Genomic DNA, 25,345 nt, shown 5'->3' with positions numbered 1-25,345 from the left:
TCTTTCTGGGACCAAGAACCCTGCTTCCTACAGCTGATGAAAGAGAAGAGGAAGGTGCAACGATAGGGCTGGAGGAGGATTAGTGGGCAAACTGGAGATTCTGTGGCTGAAATCGCTTCACAGAGGGTGAAAAGAAAAGAAGATGGTTCTCTGGGTTGTGGCCTGGCAAGCTTAAGAAGGAGGAATGTAATAGCAGTCTGATTTGGGAGTGATGGATGAAGTCCTGCCAAATAATGGGAACTTTTTAAAACTTAATTTCATGTGTTAGAAAAACTTGCTCTGATCTAGAAATCTGCATGCAGGGGAATATTAATATGGATAGACTCTGAGTGGGGAACCCAGTTCATGCCTCAGACTGAATAAATGGATGGGTGGAGATGAAAGTGTTTTTAACTGTTTTATTTATGTTTAAAAAAGGGGTTGGATTTTTGTGGGGAAAGGGAGCCTTGAACAGACGCAAGTGGGAAACTTACATGTTTATCATCTCACAACATTCCTACTATGTTGAGATTGTATTCATCCCTTCCTTTCTCTCTGGAATAGCAGCAAAAGAACTGGGTGGATTCCAGCGAGCATTAGGCGATACAGTCCCTGGGCTGACTGAATAAAGTTTTACATCTTTCCGTCCTCTTTGATTCCAGCAGTCCGTCCGTACTTTTCGTCTCAGGCCACTCTTGACATACCAGCAGATGTTGGCATTGACATGACATTCTCTCTTTTGAAGCAGAGCTTCAAAATGCCTCTTGATTTATGAGCAGACCATGAATGCTGGGCATTCACTCAGAAGAAGTCACCTGAGTACACCCTGTTCAGACTGAACAAAGGTTACAAAATGCCTCCCTTGTGCCAACACCTATTTGGGCATCAGCTGACCACTCAAGATGGCCGTATAGTTTGTTTGGGATTGTATTTGTTTGTTGTTTCAGTATTACTAAAACACTTTTCAAAGACATTCCTGAATTAGTGGAATCTTTCTTGAAATACAATTTGTGCCACTGGCAGCTTCAATCCATTAGACATGTCTAATGGCACATAAGGCTAAATGCTTTATTGAAATATGATCCCCTTTACAAAGATTATTCTGCTAGTGTGATTCAATCATTTTAGCAGCAGAATGTTATCTTGCTGTAGTAGTTATAATGCATATTCATAAACCACTTGTCACTGAATATTTCAGCCCCAGAGCAGGGAGCAACAAAATAAAATAACAGTAAAAATTTACAGGGAAAAGATGACAGGATACAAAAATTACAGATTCCATAAAAAGAAGTCCAATAAGTAACAAGCTAATCAACAACTCCATCATAAAACAAAACTGAACTGAACAGTAATATATTCTGCTTGGCTCAATAGCTGAACTGCACATCCTTTCTTCTGATTCTATATAATTTTCTGATATATTGTGTGTGTACACCATTATTGACAATGACACTACTAACACCATACAGTAGGGTGGAAAGTCCTACCATAAGTACAATAGAAAACAGGACCCCAAAGACTCTTTAAAACCACAATTATTATGGCTAAATGAATATATGAGCTGGGCAGCTTATACAATATGTGCAAAGCAGCTACATAACTGTTCCATCTTCTTCTCTGACATGTTTAATATTGTCTAAATTGTTGATCTAGAGATAAAAAACCTTAATGACTATTGCAGATGGACTTCAGCAAAGCTATTTTTATATGTCTCGTCTGTTTTTCTCACACTATAGTGATGTGATCCAATGTATAAAACCAAGCCCAGTAAAAGGATATGATCAATGTTTTAAGTGCACACCAAATAGTAACCTAAAGGCTTAATTGCACTTAATTGCACTTAATTTGCCACTTCTTTTGACCGGTGTTTAAGAATGCAGCCACATCTGTTAGGGCCACACCTTAAGCCATCTGCAAAACAGAAGATTAGTGGTGCTTTCAACCCTTGAACTGATTGTTCTCTCTTGCCAAAAAAAACCAAAACTGAGCTAGTTTTAAAATTCCAGAGAGACTAATATTGATATTAACAAGGCATGAATGTGCTCTGACAAATGACAAAGTGTCTTGCAGCATTTATTGTGTCATAAGCTTTTGTAGTCAAAGTCCGCTTCAACAAATGCATGGAATAGTATACAGACTATTACAAAGTAAGACTACAAGGGACTGCAATGTAAGGGACAGTTCTGCTACATTACTGTAAGGTAAAGGTAAAGGGACCCCTGACCGTTAGGTCCAGTCGCGGACGACCCTGGGGTTGCGGCATTCATCTCGCTTTATTGGCCAAGGGAGCTGGCGTACAGCTTCCGGGTCATGGGCCAGCATGGCTAAGCTGCTTCTGGTGAATCAGAGCAGCACATGGAAATGCCGTTTACCTTCTTGCCAGAGCGGTGCCTATTTATTTACTTGCACTTTGACGTGCTTTCGAACTGCTAGGTTAGCAGGAGCAGGGACTGAGCAACGGGAGCTCACCCCGTCGCGGGGATTCAAACCGCTGACCTTCTGACCAGCAAGCCCTAGGCTCTATGGTAAAAGCAGTGAAATATCTCATCAGGGTGGATATGGCTTACTCTCAAGGAACAGAGTAAGCACAAGGTGGATCATATATGACATTAGGGGTGGGGCTTGAGCAAAAGTGTCTTTGCAGGAATTGCAAATGGGCAGAACCTGCAAAATCCCTATGTGCAGTGCAGTGCTTTCCAAATGCCTGACAACCACTTGATTGTTGAGTGCTTTGGAAGCACTGCTCAGAGCGCTTTGCAAGATCTCTTTTTGGTGTTTGGGAAGTGCTGAGCACAGAGCTTTCAAAGCCCTTTGTGCATCACTTCCCAGCCAGACGGGCAGGGTATAAATGTTGTTGTTGTCATTGTTGTTATTCCCATACACCCAACAATAATCTGAATATCAGGCATTTGAGAAGCACTGCACTAAGTGATTTGCAAACCCTGTGCTCAGCACTTTTCAACAATTGATTTGTTGGCAACTGACAATCAGCTGGTTGTGTGTGTTTTAGAGGAGCTGAACAAGTCCTTTGAACTATCTCCCATAACAGGCCAACATGGACCAGTGTCAATCAGCTGACATCATATGGTGGATGGCTCTGCCCACCTGACAAATAAGAGATAAAGATCTGGTCCATCAGGCCAAAAGATTCCCCATTCCTGGTGTATGCAAACTGAACCCAAACCTGATTATACTAGACGATATGCAATAGTATAGGAATCAAAAATTAATAAGGAGTTAAATGGGCTGAATAACAGAGAAATAACATAGTGTTGGAATTATACAATAATAATGTAAGAACATAAGGGAAGTTCCACAGGATCAGACCAAGGATCCATCCATTCCAGCATCCTGTTTTCACCAGTTGCCTATGGAAGCCTGCAAGAAGGCACTGAGTGCCAAAGCACTCTCCCCACTTGTGTTTCTTAGCAATTGGTACACAGTAGGACACATTGGAGGTGGAACACAACCATCATATGTAGTAGGCATTGAGAGCCTTCTCCTGGCTCTCCTGTCTAAACCTATTTTAAAGCCATCCAGGTTGGTGGACAACAATACATCTTAAAGGAGCAAACTGCATAGTTAAACTATGCACTGTTACAAGTGTGAAGAAGTACAGAAGTTTGTACTGGGGAAAAAATACTAAAACAAACAGGTCATATTTCAAAACTTCAGGAATACAGGAGTTTTAAGCTAAGATTACATCGAGAAAATAGCTTTCTCTCAATTGGCGTTTGCATCTCTCAGCTGAAGAATGAGATGTGAACAAATGAGGTATCTTCCCTTTTAGATTTAGGCTCTGTGAAGAACTCCCTCTGTATACATTCTGGCTTTGAATTACTAGGATTTGCTGTATTTGCTGCTTTTTACCCTATGTCCCCAGGTACTGTACTTAAGCCACATGCTTGGCAGGGGTGCGAATCCTTGGCATGAGCCAGAGTGAGAGCAAAAAGGATCTTGTCCTTCAGCTATCAGCCAAGGGAGAGCAGCCAGAGCATGCAATGCTGGCCAACAAGATGTCAATGAAGCATGAGATGGACCAGGCCAACTTGCAATGTACCAGGAGCCAAGTTTGTTGTCATCACAACAGCCCCATGATTTTCAATTTTCAAGTTATACCAGATACTTTGAGGAGGTGCAGAAAGGGAGTAGAGCAATAAGCAGCTGAATTTACGGTGACCTTCAGGGCCCCTTTTAGTGTGAGGTTGGTATTTGTGTCTGCTGTCAGTGCTGACTGGTTATTTGCCAGGAGTTGGGAGTGTGAAATAACATGCAGTTATGCAGTTGGGAGCTGGTGGATGGATGTGGCTTTATAGCCATTCACCCCAGCCTACACTGTTATAGAACTGGACCCCTCCCAGGTGAGAGATGGGAGAGATGAGAGAAATGTATTTGATGTTCCAGTAGGTGTGGGGAATGGACAGTCTCTTACATGTGTATGCTTGGAAAGTGAGGAAGAGGAAAAGGAAGAGGAAGAGGAAGAGGAAGAGGAAGAAGAAGAAGAAGAAGAAGAAGAAGAAGAAGAAGAAGAAGAAGGGCTACATCAGTTAAAAGCCAAATATTGTATTTTTTTTGGGTGGGATTATATGCAAACTAATGGCTTTTAAATCATCAGTTTACCTGAAATCTTGGCCTTTGTTGACAGGAAAGAGTGTGTGATTATGGTGGTGCTCAGGGGCGCCAACTACAGGGGGCAGAATGGGCTTCGGCCCCCTCAATATTTGTGCATCCTGCAAACACGCCCTCCATGCTCCCCATCCCCCACCACCAGTAGGGCAGATTGGGGATCTCTGCGGGGTGGGGTGCCTGGTTCGTACACACCCTGATTGTGCATGATGCACATATGATGTCATGCGATGCCGGGCCCCCTCAATGTGGGGGACAAGTCAGTGCCCCTGGTGGGGATGAGGATGGGAATATAAAGGTTTACGGATGCTGGCAGAGACAGTGCACCATATTTTCCAAGTAAAAGTGCATAGTATTAAGTTGTACAACAACAAAAGGCAACACTTAAGAAAATGATGTATGTCAAAAGCTAGACTTGTTCTTTGGTAATTTTTCTTTTGAAACAAAAAGGGAAAGAAACAAAATCCATGTCTCCTTTGATTTACTGTTCTAACTGAGTTTTCCAGTGCTGGTTACCAGAATAGATTGGCAGAAGAGAGAGGAGCAGGAGGAAATAAATGAATAGCAAAGGAACTGAACTCAAGAATGAAAGAAGAATAAAACAGACCATATAGTAATAACCCTTCACTCTCACATTGCCTGCTCCCACTGAAGTAAGCAAAATACAGAATTTTGAAATAGTTGCAGCTGGAGCATTTTTCCATCCAATGATGGTATAAGTCTTTCACATCATAATTAACATAACAGCAAACAAATCATATTGTTTTAATGGGATTTCTTTTTTGTTCAAATATGGATGTTTTAATTTACGTGTAATTTCACATACTTTCATCAGATACATAAAATGCCATGTAGACAGCAGAGTCTATAATGACACAGTTTTCTCCTTCTGCCATGCAGATGGGCAGGAGACTAATGCAGGCTCAGCTTAGGGCTTGTGCAACATGGATCAGATGCAATGAATAGCCAGCAATGCATCGGATTATTGAGAAAAATCCTATACAGCCATTTCCATACATAAATGTGTTCAGTTTTATCTTAGAGCCATTACATGTTTCTGTTATGTACTGAAGTTCTCACCCTGGGCCAGCAGGGAGATACTGTAGATAGTTATGCAAATGAAGGATCGAAAGTGACGTTCAGTGATTGGATAGTTTGTATGCAAATGAAGGATCGAAAGTGACGTTCAGTGATTGGATAGTTTTAGAAAGTTGCAACAGTTACGATTGTTCTGGAGCTCTATATAAGCAGGCTGACTGAGCTCCTCAGTTCAGTTCTGTTCCAGCTTACAAATAAAGAGCTGCTTTGGAAGAATCGCTGTGTCGTCTGATATGTTCGCCCACAACTTAACAGTTTCAGTCTTTATAGGTTCGATGATTCCCTTTTGCTGTTTTTGTTTAACTATACACTACCATCATCAAACTCAGTCTATCGCTATACATAGTCCTGGCTGGAGAGAAGAGAACAGGAAAGCAATTATGAATCCTGTGCTGAAACTGTTACATTCCAACTGATATTAACTATGTTTACTGTGCTCATACAGAACAATTGTGTCATGCTATTGAAGGTTGGCATCTTTTTGCTCCTCTGCCTCCATCAATGTTCCCCTGCCTTTGCGTGTGCTACTTTTGCTTTAGGGTCTCTTTCAAGTTCTAAGAGAGCCTATTTGGTATAATGGATTATGTTTTGGGACTTGCAATTGGATTTAGTTCCCTGCTCACATGTGGCATTCCCCTTGGATCAGTCACTCACCCCCTCTCAGCCTTACCTAACTTGTAGGGTTATTGTGAAGATAAAATAGGGTGGACCTTTTCCTGGATATCAGGATATCACTTTTTCCTGAGCTGCTAGAAGAAGAAGAAGAAGAAGAAGAAGAAGAAGAAGAAGAAGAAGAAGAAGAAGAAGAGTCCACCGTTCTTAACAACTACAGCATGCTAGCTTAAGAAAGGTAAAATAAAAAGAACACTCATGGGTTTGTCTCTGCCCCCAGAATATTCAGATCATCATTAGCAGAGGAAGTGGAAGAAACAGCATCAGTAGCAAAGCCAGAAGAAGCAAAAGTCAACTTAGAACTGGAGCCAAGTTCTGCCAGGATGCATCCTGATCAGGACAACAGCCGAATGCAGCTTCACCTGAAATTAAATATTTACCTAAGACTCTACTGAATCCTTAAAGAATGAAACATTTTGTCTTTCTAGTTCAGAAAAGGGTTAGCAATCAGACTGAGAACAGCTGGTGTAAGAACAAGCTTATATAATGAATTGAATTATTTCTGCCCGACTGTGCACTGCGTACTGAAAACTTCCAGATTAAAATTAATGTCTAAAAATATTATTCCATGGTACAACTTAGCATCGGAATCTGATACAGAGGCTATCACCTAAGAAGCAAATTGCTAGACAAAGGCTGCAGGTAAAGGCCTGTACAACGGAAAGCGTAAACATTAATTGTATCATACTGGAAATTGTCAGATCAGTTTCAGAAGTCTCTAGCAGATTGTGAAGTTGTACAGGAAACAGACTCTTTTCCTAATATTATATCCTAATACTTTCAGGTAATTCAATAAAAAAATGTTTTTATATGGTTAGGAAAATAGCTATAACAATATACCATACACTGTAAATATACTATATCCAGTTTGTTGTTGTTGTTGTTAATTAGTTAAATTTATTGGATGCTTTTTCTTGCCACAGGCAACTCAAAGCATCTTTACAAAAACAAAAAAAACATACGTTCAATTAAAACCAATTAAAACAAGAAAACCCAATATATATGCCAGTATTTATTTATGTATTCATACCGATTCTGTTCAGTTTCATTTGTATTTCAGCATAAACCATTTTTAATGTCATTCTAATATTTGATAATCTGAAAAATATGGTGTGTACCAGCTCTCAGTTTAACTGAAGCCTAACCACAAATACCTGACAGTAAGATTGCAGACAATGATTTAGTACGTCACAATGAGCAACTGTTTTTTGCAAGCCCAAGTACCTTATTCAACAGTCAGTTTTATCCAGGAGTCTGGAAAACAAACGCAAGGAAGATTAGCTAATGTAACAATACACCAAACGGTCATGCTTTTGCAAATATTTGTGTCTTGTAGGATGTTTTCTAAATCAACATTTTTTTATTTTACAAGTGGTCATACTTGTGTTTATATTTTCACTAGTTCATCAAAATGTACTTCCAAGTGCAATCTTGTAAACAAGTTACTAACTGGCATCATTGTACATATTTCAAAACCAAGCCCGCTCATGTCAAATGTTGGATCTTAGGGGTGCAACAATTTAGCCAACAAATTTTATTAAATGGGACAGAAAAGGGGACAAATTTTTCAAGTCATCCTGGTAATTAGATGTGCTGCGCTACAGGGAAGGAAATAATATCATCCTTCAAAAACAGAGGATTTGGTTGTCCATTCACCACTTTTGTTTTGATATACCAGGACATTTGTGCGGATTACCAAGTTCCGTTTATGGCCAAGGCTGCTGACATAATCTTCTTGGCTTGGAATGTCACGACATCTATATTCCAGACTCTTCAGAGGCAGGGGATAAAAACCTTAGACACATGACAGAATTTAACTTCAAGGAACCACACAGCGCATTTACCTTCACCTGCAGCCCTTGAAGGTAGCGAAGGGCCCCAAAGGCCAAATCCTGCAATGTTATAATCAACAACCTAACTCTTCTCATACAAATGGAGGCAGGAGATACAACTGTCCCCCCAGGAAATATATACCCTGATGGTTCCAATAACACTAATATAGAGCCACGAAGGCTACCATTCACCCTGGGCTCCTTGGGGAGGAAAGGCATGATATAAATTTATTTAATCTAATTACATATAGTTTTATTACTAAATTTAGAAAATCCTATATATACTCACTTGCTACCTGGGAGCCAACCCCCTTGAACTCAGGGTGAGTTCAGCTGTTAGGCTTTCTCATTTTCTTCATTTCCCTTTTCTTCATTTCCTTTCCAAATACAAAAACATATACCGTACTTTCGCATGTATACACATGCGTATATTGAAGGTGTGAAAGGCTCTTTTCTGTGAGGTTTGCATGTGTGTTTTCTAATGCTGCCTTTTAAAGCAACAAAAAAGTCCTCCGGGGCAATTCACAAATAATATTGTAAGATGTTAGAAGAATACATGCTTGATTTTAAAGCAGAAATCTAACCAGCTAGAATATAGAAATTATGAATGTAGGGTAGAATTCAGAACCTTTGCACACATCAAACTCACAGGAAGGGGACATCTAGGGAGAATGCAGTTATGGTATCTCATATGCTATTTAAGCACTTTTTTAAAAAAAGTATTTTTATTAAAGATTTTATTGGGTTACAAAAGTATGTGCCATGTATCTCTCTCTCTCTCTTTTTCCAAGTAACATTTTTTACAGATCTGTTTCATTTGTTGAGACATTAGGAAGAAGAGGGGGAAAGAGGTGGAGTGGGGGTGGGGTCCGGTGGCGATATTTCTATTACACTTAATATATGTGGGGTTTTGTGTCAGCGTCGTTTGTGAAGGTTCTGTTATACACTTGTGCTCCTTTGGTGGTGAGAGAGGTTGGGGTTGGCCTAGGGTGTGATTGTTTGTGATTGGCTATGGTGATCTTTGTTTTCATGTGTGAGTGGGGTGGGTGGGTGTTTTGGATCAGGTTTGCCATATTGATTTGTATGCTGTCGGTGGATTTTTGTCATTGTCTTGTTGGGCTGCGTATGTGATCACTGAAGCGCTGAAATGCAGACTAATTCAATCACTAGTATTGGTACCCAAGACCATCTAAGTAAAGGCAGACATTTTATTCTTTGAACTGCCCGGAGATCTTATGATGATAATAATAATAATAATAATAATGATGCAGATACTTTTGTCCATTTACTGTATTTATTTTTCCTGATTTGAACTATAAAATGGTGATTTTCTTGAGTCAAAAATGAGAGTACCCCTAAACATTTTAGAAAAAAAGCACTGGATGAGACACATTTTACACCATCCTAGTTGGCCACCACAATGCTGAACCCAAGCTACAATAGCAGCTCTCAAGATGCAGGCAGAAGTCCCCCCACACTGTGTGTGTGTGTACGTGTGTTGCCAGTCAAGAGTGGACAACAATGGGCTGGAGGTGAATTGCTTGTTTTCTGGTTCACTATCTCATGGCTCCAGCTGCTTGCAAGGAGGAAATCAGTCCACGGAGTGTAAGGGAAGTTGACTTGTACAGACGGAGCCCTTTCAGCCAGTGTCCCTCCGGCCGGAGCACACCATCCAGGGCTGGATTTGGGTTGGAGGAGGCCCTAAGCTACTGAAGGTAATGAGGCCCTTTATATGTCCAGCTGTCCTTGGTCAACAACAAATTGTCGCTGTTTCTTGTGTTGAATATATGCTATATGGTAATTTATGGACCTAATAGGTATCTAAAGCCATTTGCACATAACAAATAGGAGCCTACACAACACAAAACACTGCTGCTGTATGTAAGTTTCATTTTATTTGTTTTTTATCTTATATTTTCGAAATGTAAAGGTGTTTTTTCCCTTTAAATTTTTTGGGGGCCCCCCAAGAGAGTGGGGCCCTAAGCTGTAGCTTGTTTAGCTTATACGTAAGTCCGGCACTGACGCCATCCCTCGCTCTCCCGCGTGCCAGGCACATGGTAAGGCGCCACCGCCTCGGGAAAGGCTGGCTGGGTTTAAGGCCTCCAAACGACCCCTGGCCCCGCGAAAACAAATGTTGGGGGCTCTGCTTTGCTTCAGAGCTGGGCAGAGGAGAAATAAATGCCAGGCGAGGCGCCCCGAGTTTCCCGAGCAGCGCGCGCGGGAAACGAGTGGAGCCCGAGAGCGCACCTGCCGGCTTCTCAGGCGCTTCCCGCGCGCGGCAGCTGCCGCCTCTTCAGAAACGCCAGCTGCCAAGGGCTCCGGCCCACCCGGGGCTCCTCCGCGCCCTCCCTCTCCCCACGCCCCCACCCCACTCCGGCGGGTCAGCCGCCTTCCCAGGCCACCCAGGAGGCGGCCGAGGTCTTCCCACTAGTGCTCATGCGCCTGGGCAGGGTTTAAAGCCAGCGCGCGCGGTCCCCTCGACGCGCAGCGCTGGTCCAGGCAGACTTCCATGCGGCCGTGGCTGCTTCTCCTCCAGCATCACTCGCTGCCCGCCCGCCTGCCTGCCTGCCTGCCTTTCGCCTCAGCAGGGGCGGCCCAAAGAGGCGCGCTTTCTTCTTCTTCTTTTTCGCGCCTCTCTCAATTTCCCCGGCGCGACCATTCCACCGGTCGCGAAAACCCGAGGTAAAATAGTTTTGCCTCCCCCCACGTCGCCATTATCCGTTGGCGCCAATCAGGAGCCAAGAGCGACTGCTACCCCCCTCACCAAAAAGATGGTCTCCCCCTCCGTCTCCTCCAGTGTGGGGAGGTGGGAGGGGGCGCGCGCGTGAAGAAGAGCTCCTCTGATTAACCCTGTCGGGGCTGACTCTGTGCCTTCTCCTCCTTTTTCCTAGGTGCAGCCATGGCTCCGGTCCTGCTCTTCCTGGGTGGGTATTTTTAACTCGTGCTGGATCCCGGAGCTGGGTTGGGTTGGGGATTCGGAGAGAGGCTTTCGCACATGATTTCCCCTCGGGGGAGTGGGGCTCTTCGCAACAAGCCCGCGTGCCTCCTCTGCTCAGCATTAGCCTGCTTTCCCCCTCGGGATTCCCTTTGACGTCCCCGCTCTCCTCTCTTGATGGCAGGTGTCGTCTTTCTAGCCAGCCCTGCGAAGGCCGAAGAGAGCTCGGGTGAGTTAAGAAAAAATGGGGGGGGGGAATCCTTTCTCAGTTGCAAATAAGTTTGCTGCGCGGGGTGCATGAACAGGTGCATGCGGAAGCTGTACATGATGCATGCAGAAATGTGTCTTGGGAGATCTTGCCAGTTCCACGCGGAGAGGGACAGAGTTGCTTCACACAACCTCCTTCCCCTGCAAGAAACTATCTGTAGTCCATGATTAGGATATCCGGAATGTATTTTTAAGTGTCCTCCTATTCTTGCTTTGCAGAGGGTTGGACTAGATGACCCTTGCATAGCTGTCAACTTTTCCCTTTTCTTGCAAGGAATCCTATTCGGAATAAGGGAATTTCTCTTAAAAAAGGGAAACCTTGGCAGCTATGTACCCTTGGGTCCTTTCCTACTCTTATGATTCTATGATTCCATGGTTCTACACCCAGTAAAGATGAATTGCTATGTAATCAGTCAATGCCTGTCAATAATCTGTAGCTTTATTTTTCTTCATCCTAATTTGATCTTCTGTTAGTGATAGGTAAAGTACAGTGGTACCTCGGGTTAAGTACTTAATTCGTTCCAGAGGTCCTTTCTTAACCTGAAACTGTTCTTAACCTGAAGCACCACTTTAGCTAATGGGGCCTCCTGCTGCTGCCACGCCGCTGGAGCACGATTTCTGTTCTCATCTTGAAGTAATGTTCTTAACCCGATGTACTATTTCTGCGTTAGTGGAGTCTGTAACCTGAAGCATATGTAACCTGAAGCGTATGTAACCCGAGGTACCACTGTACATTCTTATTTAAGGGCTAAATGGCAAAGATAGCTTAACACCCATCCCTGTTAACATGCATGATCAAATATTTTCATCCTGTAAGAGAATATAGATGAATATGAGTGTGTGTATGTGTGTGTATGAATGAATGTTTTGAGTAAGGCAAAACTCTGTCCGTTTGCATCTTTTTCAAAGCTAAACATGAATACTTACACTTTTATATAAAGTCAGAGTCTAATGGGGCTGTGATACCCTATGGAACAGCAGGTGTATTTATCAACAGTTTTAAAAAGCAACTATGGAGTCCTGATATCCCCTCCCTCACCCATGCCCTTATAGTTGTGGCATCAGAAACTGCTTTTGGAAACTTCCCTGATTTTCAAAAAGTTTCCTTGCTGGGATATTTGAAAGGAGAAAAGCACGCAACCTGCTGCATGCACAGATCTAGTGAAGAAACTAGAAGGGCAGGGCAGGCCTCAAACAGGTGCTCTGGGAAATGAAAACAGACTTAAGTCCAAAACATTTCAACATGTTGCTCCAATTGCTTGGACTACTGCGGTCTGCTTAAACTGCAATCCTACGCACACTTACTGGAGAGTAAATCTTATGGAACTCAGTGGGACTTATGAGTAAATATGCTTACAGCTGTGTTAGTTTTCCTTCCACTGGAATCTTCTGTCTGATAACAATGAGATGTGACTAGCTCACTTGGTAGCTCACTTGGTAGATGCTTAATCTCAGGGTAGTGAGTTCAAGCCCCAGATTGTGTGAAAAGATTCCTGCATTGTTGGGGGTTGGACTGGATGACCCTCGTGGTCCCTTCCAACTCTACAATTCTATGATTCTATGTGTTGGACTTGTTTGTCATAATAAATGTTCATTTTTAAAGCACCTGTTTCATTCCTTGCTTCTTGTTGTTTGTTGTTGTTTTACTCTCTGGTACTGCTCTTTTTTCTTCTCCTGAGCAGAACAAGTGGCAAAACTATTGTGGTCCAGGTGTTGCATTTGTGACTTGGAAAAAGTTATCTTTGTGAGTCTAAAGATGACTACTGTAGCACTCTTAGTTTAATATCACTTCCAACGCAAAACTTCTCAGGATAAAAAATTGCAATATTACTTGTGTCTAAGGTTAATATGGAAATTGCCCATGTATAAATAGCAGGAGTAGAATCTTTTTTTTTGACATTTTTATGGCAAGCAGAAAATAATTCTCTTCACTATAGGCTACCACTAAAGCCTCTGTTAATTTGGTTTTCTAGATGACAATAGGATTGATTTCCTTGTGGATTATTTAGGTCATAGCAACACACAGCAGTAGCTCTGGAAGAGTTACTGGAGAGGGATAGAGGAAGTTGTGCATTGAGTAAATTCTCACTTGAACCTTATCACCAGTGATGAAGTGTGCAAGACTATTGATCAAATAAATACATGTTTTCAGTTAATTATTATTTATTATTTATCTGTCACCTTACACAAAAAAGCCTCTAAGTGACTTACGACAGGATGAAAACCTAGAATGTTCCAGTGTGAATAATAGCTGTAGATTGTGTGAGATACTGAGAAGCATCCAATGGCATAACTGAATACACTTTACATTTAAGAACATCTGAATATTTCATGGCTGTAAGAAATAATAAATAATGGTCAAAGGTGCTTACTATTTTGGAATCAATGCAAAGATTATTGGAACACGTGCGAAGGGAAAATGTGTTACACACAATTATATTTCTAAGAAATGGAATTCTACTATCACTGCTAAGAAGAACAGGAGAACCCAAGAAGCTACGCACCTCCGTTAAAGGGCACTATTCAGACAATAAATAAAATAAATGGATCCGGTGATCTGATGATACTGAAGAAATGAAAATTCTTTTGATTAAGGATCATGTTTCCAGTGAAGAATTAATTAATATCATTAAACAGAAATGGAGATGAAAACAGACATGTGTATTTCTAAGCTCCATCAGCACTGAAAGGAGAACACAGAACTCTTTCCAAAATGGTGAGTGAGGTTTTTGGTGTATTTTTGACCTTTGACAATGGAGAAGCTCATCAGTTGTAGGAGTTGGCAAACCCATAAAGGACCTAAGCAAGATTGTTACAAAGGTTTCTTGTACTGTAGATATCTGGAGAAAGCAGCTATGTAAACTCAAGAATGCTTTGTTTTTCCTTTTATACAAGTAGAATGAAGTCTAAAAAAGAGGTAGTAACTCTGGAAGAACGTATTGGAAAAGAAAGACCAAAGGTGTCAAAATAAGAACAAAAGGTTGTGTATAATAGCAGTAAAGGTAAAGGTAAAGGTACCCCTGCCCGTACGGGCCAGTCTTGCCAGACTCTGGGGTTGTGCGCCCATCTCACTTAAGAGGCCAGGGGCCAGCGCTGTCCGGAGACACTTCCGGGTCACGTGGCCAGCGTGACATCGCTGCTCTGGCGAGCCAGAGCCGCACACGGAAACGCCGTTTACCTTCCCGCTGGTAAGCGGTCCCTATTTATCTACTTGCACCCGGAGGTGCTTTCGAACTGCTAGGTTGGCAGGCGCTGGGACCGAGCAGCGGGAGCGCACCCCGCCGCAGAGATTCGAACCGCCGACCTTTCGATCGGCAAGCCCTAGGCGCTGAGGCTTTAACCCACAGCGCCACCTGCGTCCCGTATAATAGCAGTAGTATCTTAAATAAAGCTGAAAATTATATTGGAAAGGTATTTGACCTGTTGTTTGTGCCATGACATCCTTGGACGTTAAAATCAAAATATACTTTTTGAACCTTTGTCCCATTCGAGTTTATTATAAGGATCTGGAAAGTGTATACTGCATTGGATATCTGTTAGTAACAGTTGTCTGTGATACTCCTTTTTTGCTGTGTAAGGGGAACATAGGTAACATAATGCAAATTTGAGCCATTTTTATATTTCTGGCAATAACTTGAACACTATTGTCTGAGATATGGCCATTTTACATAATAACATAAGAGGAGTCTTGCTTGGTTAGCACAAAGGCCTGTCAAGTCCAAAATTCTGATCAGCTTCTCACAATGGCCAGCCAGATGCTTATGGGAACTCTGTTCAATTTCAGGGATCTTTTAATAATTGTATTCTTCAAACAAGCCTTTCAAACCTGAGATTCTTTGCCACTTCTGCTTCTGCTGCTTCTTTTTACACTTATATTGTTTTTAGGTTGCCTTGTCATATTTTATATGAGAGTGTGGTTTAGAACTTCAGTGGTACCTCAGGTTAAGTACTTAATTCATTCCGGAGGTCCGTACTTAACCTGAAATTGTTCTTAACCTGAAGCACCACTTTAGCTAATGGGGCCTCCTGCTGCTGCCGCGCTGCCGGAGCCTGATTTCTGTTCTCATCCTGAAGCAAAGTTCTTAACCTGAGGTACTATTTCTGGGTTAGCGGAGTCTGTAACCTGAAGCATATGTAACCTGAAGCGTATGTAACCTAAGGTACCACTGTAGTCATTAAAAAAAAAAAAAAAATCTCCACAAGGAGAACCCGAGTGCAATAGGTCTCTCTGGGTGGCGCTGTGGGTTAAACCACAGAGCCTAGGACTTGCTGATCAGAAGGTCGGCAGTTCGAATCCCCGTGACAGGGTGAGCTCCTGTTGCTTGGTCCCAGCTCCTGCCAACCTAGCAGTTAGAAAGCACGTCAAAAGTGCAAGTAGGTAAATAGGTACCGCTCCGGTGGGAAGGTAAATGGCGTTGCCATGTGCTGCTCTGGTTCGCCAGAAGTGGCTTAGTCATGCTGGCAACATGACCCGGAAGCTGTACACCGGCTCCCTTTGCCCATAAAGCGAGATAAGCGCCGCAACCCCAGAGTCGGCCACGACTGGACCTAATGGTCAGGGATCCCTTTACCTTTTTATTCATGATCCCCAGCAGTTGGTATTCAGAGGAATGCTGCCTCAGATTATGGAGGTAATATAGTCATCAAGCTACAGGTTACTAAGGCGCTGATAACCTTGTCCTTCGATGCCTAATCCCCTTTTAAAGCCATTCAGGTTGTTGGCCATGGCTATAAATATAGCAATAAACCATAATAAATCAATCAGTGAGGTGGAGAATAATGAAATGGCCATGGAACTTATTGACCATTATCTGCAACATAGTGACTACTGTGGGCTGGATGAAGGACCAAAAAGTTGATTTTAACTTTGGTTTTAATATCCAGGAAAATTATAGCACAACTACAGTATTGTATCAAATACCTTTTGAAATATAATTTTCAGCAATAATTGCATATTTAGCAGTAGGCTTTTTTGTGATGCTCTATACACATCTGTGCATTTCTAGATGCTGCACATCTACTTGGTGTTATCAAAATTATGTGTTGATCATATGTAAAGGTCACTGTGAATATGATTACCATTCAGAACTTCACATACAACCTCAAGAGCTAGATGCAAATATGCAGCCCCAGAAGCTGCATCTTTTTACATTGCCTCCAACCTCAGTGGATCAAGGTGGTAATTTACAATTGTCTTACAAGAAATTTTCATGAAGCCTATAAACATGTTTAAAAACTTTCTTTTTCTTTTATAGGTTCAATAGAGAAAACTTATATTGTCCTACAAATACTGCAATTCTACAGTTAACTTTTAAACACACTTATGAGATTGCACTGTAATTTATTTTTTAAAAACTGGAAATAAAACAGAAATAAATTTGATTCTATTAATGAGTTATACTAAACTGGTGTGTTTCTGTGCTGTATGGAAGAATGTAGATTTTACAATTATTTAGTCTTGTATCCCTTACTTAAGTAAAAATGCAGAAGATTGCAATAAAAAGAGATGAGATAACTTCTCAGTACTTTATAATGAATAACCCAATGAATAACTTTTTTAAAGCACAAAAGGGAATGGAATGCTGGATTTCCTTTAGTCGCTTGTGAAAATGTAACCCCTGTAATTTGGATTTTTAAATTGATCTCCTAAAACTGATTTCCACACCAAATTATTGCACAAAATAGAATAGCACTATAGTACTAATATAATTAACATAAACTAAAAATTCCCAAATGTGAATTTATGGAAATTAATTCAAAACAGAAACAGAATTGCTAAACCACAGAAGAATGAATGGAAAATTGGTGCAAGATCATTTATAACCCAGCCCGATGATTTGTTATGCCACTACACAATTAGCAAGACACATCAAAAGCCACAAAGTAATTGAAAACATGTCACACCACTTTGCAGTGACCTGGTGCCAATGTCACAACCCAAAACAACACAGATAGTCCACACATGTAGACAAATACATTTCCCATCTTTGAATATGAAGAGTCTTACTAGTGCACACGGAACCAACGTTATTCGTAGCAAGTAGGGCTAACGTGAATTCCAGGGAGTCAGTGGAAAGTAACTGACCTGCCACATTTTCAATAGTCTGCAAACACATGGCTAATAAAAAGGATATCCTGCCAAAGGCCTGTCACAAACTGAGAATCCTGGCAGCAAGCAGTGCCAAAGACCCATGGGTTTATGTGAAGATTAAACCAATACAAGATTTTGCTAATGCCCTGCTATGAGGTTAAAATGACAAATTAACATCAAAGAGAACACCCTGGCTTCTCATTGCAAGGGCAGGCTAGGTGAACAACAATAAGTGTTATATTGCATTGCACTTCAGTGTTCTGACTTGTGAATGCAAACTAGTCCTGAAAACAGTAATTTGAGGTAGGTAAAATTCATCAATACCTAATGTGTCCAGTGACACACACACAAAAACTAATGCTCTGTTTTCAAATTCAAAGGAGGCAAATAATTGCTAAGCGGTAAGGAATTGGGGATGATGAAACAAAAGAACTGTACTGTCAGTGCTCTGATGATGCAAATGTGGCCTATTAGACAATATGTTGCTGTCACATTTAAGCTGCTCTCAAGTCAGCTGTCTGAGGAAAGAACTGTGTGGCAGGAGTCGCCTTATCCTCCATCTGCTTAAACATTGCCATGCTCTTGGATATGATGTGGGGGTGAAGAGTACTTCAAAACTGCCACTGACATCAGCCATAACTTTGAGAACTGACACTTTAAGGACTTGTTCCTGAGCTTGCTTTACCCTCCTCCCTCCCACTCCTTTTTCCTTGTGTGTCATGTCTTTTTAGATTTCAAGCCTGAGGGCAGGGGCTGCCTTAGAAATGATTTTTGTAAGCCACTCTTGAGAGCATTTTGGCTAAAGGGTGAGGTACAAATGCCGTAAGTAAATAAGATATATGAATTTACACTTAATGAAGTATTCAAAGAGGTAGACTGGCTGCGCTGCAATTGAATACTGGTTTTTCTGTTAGGCTTTTATGTTTTATATGCCACCTGTTTATTTTCCTCTGCAGTCCTGTCAGCTGTCTCATGCTTTACCAGAGGACTGGATCTCAGAAAAAATAATATAGATGTCCTCTGCCCATCGGACTGTCCTATATGGCAATTCCAAGTCTATGGGAATGTTGCGTATGCCTCCCTTTCCAGCGTTTGTGGAGCTGCCGTTCACAGGTAAGCCTGATTATCAACAGTTCAGTGAAAATTAGGGGTCAGTTTCCCATGCTGTTGTTGTTACTAATCACATTTCTTACTCACCCTTCACCATAAGGCCTCAGGGTGGGCTATAACATTATAAAAACACAACTTTAAAATCAATTAAAAATGGTGTTGGTTGTTGGCTATGTAGCCTACATAGTTCTATTTCAGGACATAGTCTGCAAGCACATGACATGTCAACTGTGGTCAGGCCTGGAAGTGAGCGATAGAAGCCGCTTGGGAACCTGTGCATGGCACTCCATCATGGAAGAAGTGAAGGATTTAACTATAAGAAATAGATGTTTCTAACCTCTAGCTTTTCTCATACTTTAAAAATAATCTCACATGAAGTTTGATAGCTCTGCCCAAGTGAAACTGTTTTTGGAGAGTACATGCAGTCATTTTCCAGCTATGTCCAAATGCAGCCTCCCTAGGCTTCTCATGGCAGGGATGGTGGCAATAGAAAGTGTCTCAAAAAGTTATGTGCCAGGTTCCGCCTTTGAGTATTCGTAAACTGGTTTCTCTTGAGCAGTAGTCTTTTGGAAATGGTGCTGCTCAAGAGCGATGGTGAAAGGTTTTTAATGAGTTTGGAACCTGGCATAATGCATTGTCTTCTAGCCATGTACAAATAGTCTGTGGAATAATGTCCGCTAATGAGTGGATGCCAATAGCAAGGCATTCTTTGCTTTGGATGCATGTTACTGCTATTCTCAAGAGGTGCTTCAAGATGTTTTGCGCAACTCAGTAGAATAAAAAATATGTTTGCAAAAGAGAAACTTCCATCTTTTTTGCCTGTGCAGCAGGCCATGATTGGAGCCAGTGTTCAGTCCTGGAACTTGTTTTCTGGGATAGTGCTCAGCCCTGGCACATTACAGAAATAGATACGTTTGTGTGCATTGCGATTTATGAACACAATAACAATAATAATTAAGCTCCTTCCTCTCTCTGTGTGCGGATGTGTGCATGTATAACACAGTCAAGGTGTTAGGGAGGGATATACCCCTTTCATCTGATCTCTGCACCTTATTTCTTCATGTCTCTTTTAAGCTATTTCAGCTGGAATATATTATCCCAATAATGACACAGGAATAATATTTTTCCCCGATTGGGCTCATGGGCAACCCAACGTTCTGGTTTGGAGCAGAAGTGGGATTTGCACATTGCTAACTGAACAGACTTTGGGCAAATCCTCTTTTTGGAGCAGGGTGGAACTGAAAAAATTAAGAGCAGAGGAAATGTATAAGCCAGTGGTAGAGAACCTCTGACCTGCAGGTCTGATTAGACATGTCAGGACGCTGAGATTGGCCCCCACAGCCCTATTGGGTGAACCTTGCCCACCTTTCCTACACCTGACATCATATAACATCAGACGTGAGAAAGTTAAAGCTGGCAAATAACTGAAACGCTAAGAGTGTGCACCCAATTTTTTTTCTTTATGGTGGCAGTTTGAAGTTTCAATCATCTGATGTCATATCATATCAGGAGATTGACAGGTGAGTAGCCCCACTCACTTGTCAAAGTGGCTCATGAAGAGTTGGCCATTTCTAGATCCAGTCCTCCAGCCAGAAGTGATTCCAGATGTGATTCTCCTCTATTGATTTACCGTAAGCAGATAAACATGCATGTGCTTTACAAAAAAGCATGTACTTTACTGAAAAGCTTCCAGTGTTGAGACCCTGCAGATGCATTTCAGCAGCTCATGTTTCCTTAGCCAGCAGGAGAACAGACCTTCAGCAGTAACTACTTTGGCTATCAGTGAAAAGACCTTGACTATCTTCCTTGCACTTAACTAGCAGTTCTTTTCTTCAGAGAAACCATTAACTTCTTGCTATTACCAGTCATTAGCCCAGATAGATTCTAAATCAGGGATGGGAGTCTGTAACTTTCTGGATGTTGTTGGACAACAACTCCTATCATGGGCCAAACTGTCTAGGGCAGGCTTCCTCAACTTCAGCCCTCCAGATGTTTTTGGCCTACAACTCCCATGATCCCTGGCTAGCAGGACCAGTGGTCAGGGATGAAGGGGATTGTAGTCTCAAAACATCTGGAGGGCTGAGGTTGAGGAAGCCTGGTCTAGGGCAGTTGGGAATTGAAATCCAACAGCATCTGGATCACAGGTTCATTACCCCCATTACCCCCATTCTATTAAACAAACAAACAAACGTTCTTCCCTGTCCCCTATCCCCATATTCAGGGGTTAGCAACCTTTTTCAGCTGTGGGCCGGCCCACCCACCATGTGGTGGGCCGGACTATATTTAGAAAAAAAAATGAACGAATTCCTGTGTCCCACAAATAACCCAGAGATGCATTTTAAATAAAAGCACACATTCTACCCATGTAAAAACACCAGGCAGGCCCCACAAATAACCCAGAGATTCATTTTAAATAAAAGGCACATTCTACTCATGTAAAAACACACTGATTCCTGGACCATCTGCAGGCCAGACTGAGAAGGTGATTAGGCTGCATCCAGCCCCCAGGCCTTAGTTTGCCTACCCCTACCCATACTCATAGCATAATTCCAAGCTGCCATGTGATACTTTTCCATGTTATCATGGGACTGTTTTGTATCCATAATAGGCTTCTGGGCTATTCTCCCATTTTCAGGTTTTCTGCAATTTGGCCTGTTAAATCCTTCCTAGCTTATAAGAATTAGCTGCCATGACAGGATTTTTCTCTCTTCCCATCCCTAGAGGGCAGCATTCTTGACTCTATAATTTCCTGAGGGTTATCTACAGACACATATTTTTCATACAGAAAAATGAATTAACCCAGACAAGTTTCGGCACTTATGCTGCCCTTACGTGGCCTGAAAAGCCACAAAAGGGGCTATGCTTATGGAGCTAGGAAGCCAGCTCCCTCTTTGCACAATAGAAATAAATCATTTCCAATGATGCACATCTTAGTTGTAAATTCCAAAGATTTAAAACTTTCCAAAAAGACTAAAACACTCACTACATCATCTTATCATACATTCCTAGAAAAGAATCTATCAGGCGTATGACCAAGAGAAGAACTGTGGTTTTGTTGCTCTTTAAAGAGACAGACACTAAATCTAATTGCATTATATTTTAGGGAGAAATCCTTTTGTTTAATTGAGGGGGGGCATTACTAAAGTGTATTTTATCTACCAACCCTCTGAGTCTTCTGACATAGCATAATAATATGGAAGCAAGGCTAGGTGTGTGGAGCTACAAATCAATGGCAGAGTCCATACAGCAAGTTCCAGCTACAGTTCCTAGCCATTAAAAGTAGCAGGATTGATCAAGACCCCTCCCTGGGGTCTTCATATATTCATATATTCAAAAGGAATGCCTATTTCCCAGGCCACATAACCTCTCCCTAGGCCACATGCCTCACCAACCAATAATAATAATAATAATAATAATAATAATTTATTTAAACCCTGCCCAAATGGCTGTGTTTCTCCAGCCACTCTGGGCAGCTTCCAGCAAAATATTAAAATACAATAATTCATCAAATATTAAAAGCTTCCCTAAACAGGGCTGCATTCAGATGTCTTCTAAAAGTCAGTTGTTTATTTCTTTGACATCTAGTGGGAGGGCATTCCATAGGGCAGGCACCACCACCGAGAAGGCCCTCTGCCTGGTTCCCTGTAGCTTCACTTATCGCAGTGAGGGAACCACCAGAAGGCCCTCAATGCTGGAACTCAGTGTCTGGGCAGAACGATGGGGGTGGAGACTCTCCTTCAGGTATACTTTAGCCTGGCTGGAATGTGTCCTTGAACTGTGACAACTCTGGTTGCTTGCCTGGGTGGAGAGATTGATAATGGGGGAGCACAGAGTAGAAACCCCTGGCTTCTGAGTGGCTGTAATGTAGTCTGCTGTACAAAGTTAAGAGTCACATCTGTCACCCCACTCACTTTTTGACTCTGGGGGTATGTGGCCCTCAGAAGGCTGCCCACTAAAGCATATGGCCCTCAGACTGAAAAGGGTTCCCACCCCTGCATAACTGGAATATTGGATAGGTGTGTGGCTCTAGGTGCTCATTCAAGAAGGTTGTACAATTTGCATCAGCACTTGCTTCGCTTCCAACCAGCTCACACTTCCTGCACCATTGGAAAGCTACCAAAAGTTGATTGGGCAATGTGGGAAATGTGATTTGAGAATTGGGCATGTTCTAGGAATGACCGCTCCCCACATTAAATGGGGGTGACCTTTGTGTGGGCACGGGCAGCCCCCGGGACCCTATGCGACACCATTAGCACAGGCTTGAATTCGCCTTCCCCAGGTGGGATACCTGGAGGTCTCCGCCTACCTCAGCCAGTTCCCCAGTCCCGCCTGGGGAGGCATTGCCAAGGTGATCAGGCCAGGTAGGGGGAGGGACCACCCTGCCCACACAATAGGGGGAGGATCTTACTTGTCTATCTTCCCTAAATGGGGGTGGGCGTGTAGCAGTGACCCACGCTCCCCTTCTCTTTGTGGTGGCAATACCAGGAGGCTTTGACCGTACGCCTAGAGGTTGTTATTGCTCTCCCCTGCGACAGCGGCTTAACAGGGACGGGCTCTCTCTGCTTGAACATATGTTCTCCAGAGCCAGCCCATCCCCCACACTCTGGATAACCCTGATGTTCCCCACATCCCCGCCTGGGGACTGGGAGGGATAAATGTCCAGTGCCTGAGCCAAGATCTACCCACATCTGAAACATAATAAAGTTGTGGCCAATTTTAATCCCATAGCACGTTGTCTTGATTCATTATTCCACACAGGGGCTGCCCAGGGTTTGGGGGACCCCACCTGTCCACACAAAGAGTAATGTGATGCCATTGGCATGTTCTCAGTACTAGCATCCACTCAACCAAAATTTACAATTCTACAAGTTGGTTGTGAGGACTGGCACTGTATTTGCTTCCTTTAGTAGCTTTTTACACCAAACTCCTTAAGTCCCAAACTCAGTTTGAAAGTTTGGCATGATACATAAGGCAAGAGAAAGTGTCTGCAAACAGTTGTACCAGTGCTATTTCTTGCAGGCATTCACATTGTATTACTGTATCACAGCCAATGGCAGTATGAAAAAGTATATAATACTTCAAAGGTCAAAACAAGATAGAAATGGCAAATGGTGAAGATGACAAGAGGAACTGATTTCAGCCACCTCAAGTTAAGGAGAAAAAGGGAGAGAAAAGAACGAGAACAATATTTATCTGATATTCTGTCTTCCCTGACCCTAGATTCCAATAGATTTATTATTTTGCATTCCAGTCATTAACCACAGAGAATAGCATTGTAGTTAATTGCATGCAAAATGTTTTCATATATTTAATTGCCATATTTTGGGTTTTCTGCTTAGACCCAGGAGGTCTGCATTTCGCTTTCCATTTAATGCACATGTGGTTTCCCCATCTGTATTGTCAGAAAGCAAAGTAATAGCATCATGGTGTGCCATTTGGATCTCAGATGAGACATTTTCCTTTGGATTTCTGGACTGAGTAATGCATGTGCAGTTCTTGTAAGGACAGCACCTCAACTCTTCTCTTTTTTATTTTTTATCTCCATCACAGTGGAACATTGTAGTTAAAGACTAATAACAATTCTCCTTCACTTTGACATGTTTTTTCCTGTCTTTGCATGGTAACATCATCTCTGTCAACTTGTATGGACATTGTTCTGGCATCCTTTTGTCCTCCCTGGACAATTATGCTGAGCTGATCATTATATTACTTTGACAGCATTAAGCCCATTCAAGAGAACAGGGACTAGTTGGCACCATCTCATCTGTGCGCATATAGCTCAAAGCCTAGCAACAGTTAGGTGAATTCTGATTTCCAGAGGGGGAGCTGTGTAAGTCCACTGCAGCAAAAACAACCAAGGTGAGTCTTAGCCAATGTCTTATGCAATAAATTGTTTTGGACTTCAGTCCACTTGGGATAATATCTCATACATCCAATGAAGTGGACTTTAGTCCATGAAGATATCTGAAAATTGTTTTCTTCAGTGGAAGACCTAGATAATTTATTTTTGTTTTCCTTCTACTATTGTGCTTAAGCATAAGTCCTTCCACAGATGTTAGAAATCGGCTTTAAAATGAAATCTATGCTAAGAATGCAGATGTGATAGGGTTATGTATACTGGCCAGAACTTAAGGCACCATCTGTATCAAGCTGAAACACTTTAAAGTGCTATTGATTTTAGTGGCAGAGACTTAAAGTCCACATTTATATCAGCTGTGCTTTCCCATGCTTAACTCTGAATCGGCTGCCTCCTTAATTTTTTTTAAAAAATATATAGTAGGATCTTTAGTCTTTAGTCATGCCCTACATCAGATTTCCCCAACCTTAAGTCTCCAGGCATTGTTGGACCACAACCACTGCTATTCCTGACCATTGGCTATGCTGACTGGTGATGGTGGAGGATGTGTAATAGCTTATAAATGCCAAGATAAAATGTTAATGGAAAGTGACAAAGACAGAGAAGGGAACTGTTCTAGCTAAGCTAAGAAGTAGAACTAGAGGGGGAAATGAGAGCAGTGTTTATTAGTCCAATAACGTAACTGAGGAAGGCTGCCCTAGATAAAAACCTAGATGAAGGCTCATTGTGGCCACTCGGTGGTAAGATGAACACGTGCCACACAAATGTTTTGCTCCTCTCAGTTCTTATTAGACCTACATCAGAATGATACAGGGGCCGGAATTTAAAGAAAAGTGTTGTTTCTGTTGCACTGCTCTGTAAAACTCAAAATAATTCAT

The 25,345-nt window shown here is 42.1% G+C and overlaps 1 protein-coding gene across 1 annotated transcript in view; it reads left to right on the top strand.

The window, feature by feature from the left end:
• Window positions 1–10,238: 10,238 nt before the first annotated feature.
• The window catches only part of COCH (cochlin), a 36,415-nt gene continuing 21,308 nt past the window's right edge, over window positions 10,239–25,345 (top strand). Inside the window, exons 1-4 of the mRNA XM_079954604.1 lie at window positions 10,239–10,889; window positions 11,099–11,131; window positions 11,327–11,371; window positions 18,457–18,613. Coding sequence (XP_079810730.1) covers window positions 10,262–10,889; window positions 11,099–11,131; window positions 11,327–11,371; window positions 18,457–18,613 — 863 coding nt within the window. The 5' untranslated portion in view covers window positions 10,239–10,261. The remainder of the gene's footprint in view (window positions 10,890–11,098; window positions 11,132–11,326; window positions 11,372–18,456; window positions 18,614–25,345) is intronic.

The sequence above is a fragment of the Podarcis cretensis genome (assembly GCF_951804945.1).
Source record: "Podarcis cretensis genome assembly, chromosome: 1".
NCBI classification, from domain to species: Eukaryota; Metazoa; Chordata; class Lepidosauria; order Squamata; family Lacertidae; genus Podarcis; species Podarcis cretensis.
This window is presented reverse-complemented; position numbering and strand designations above follow the sequence as displayed.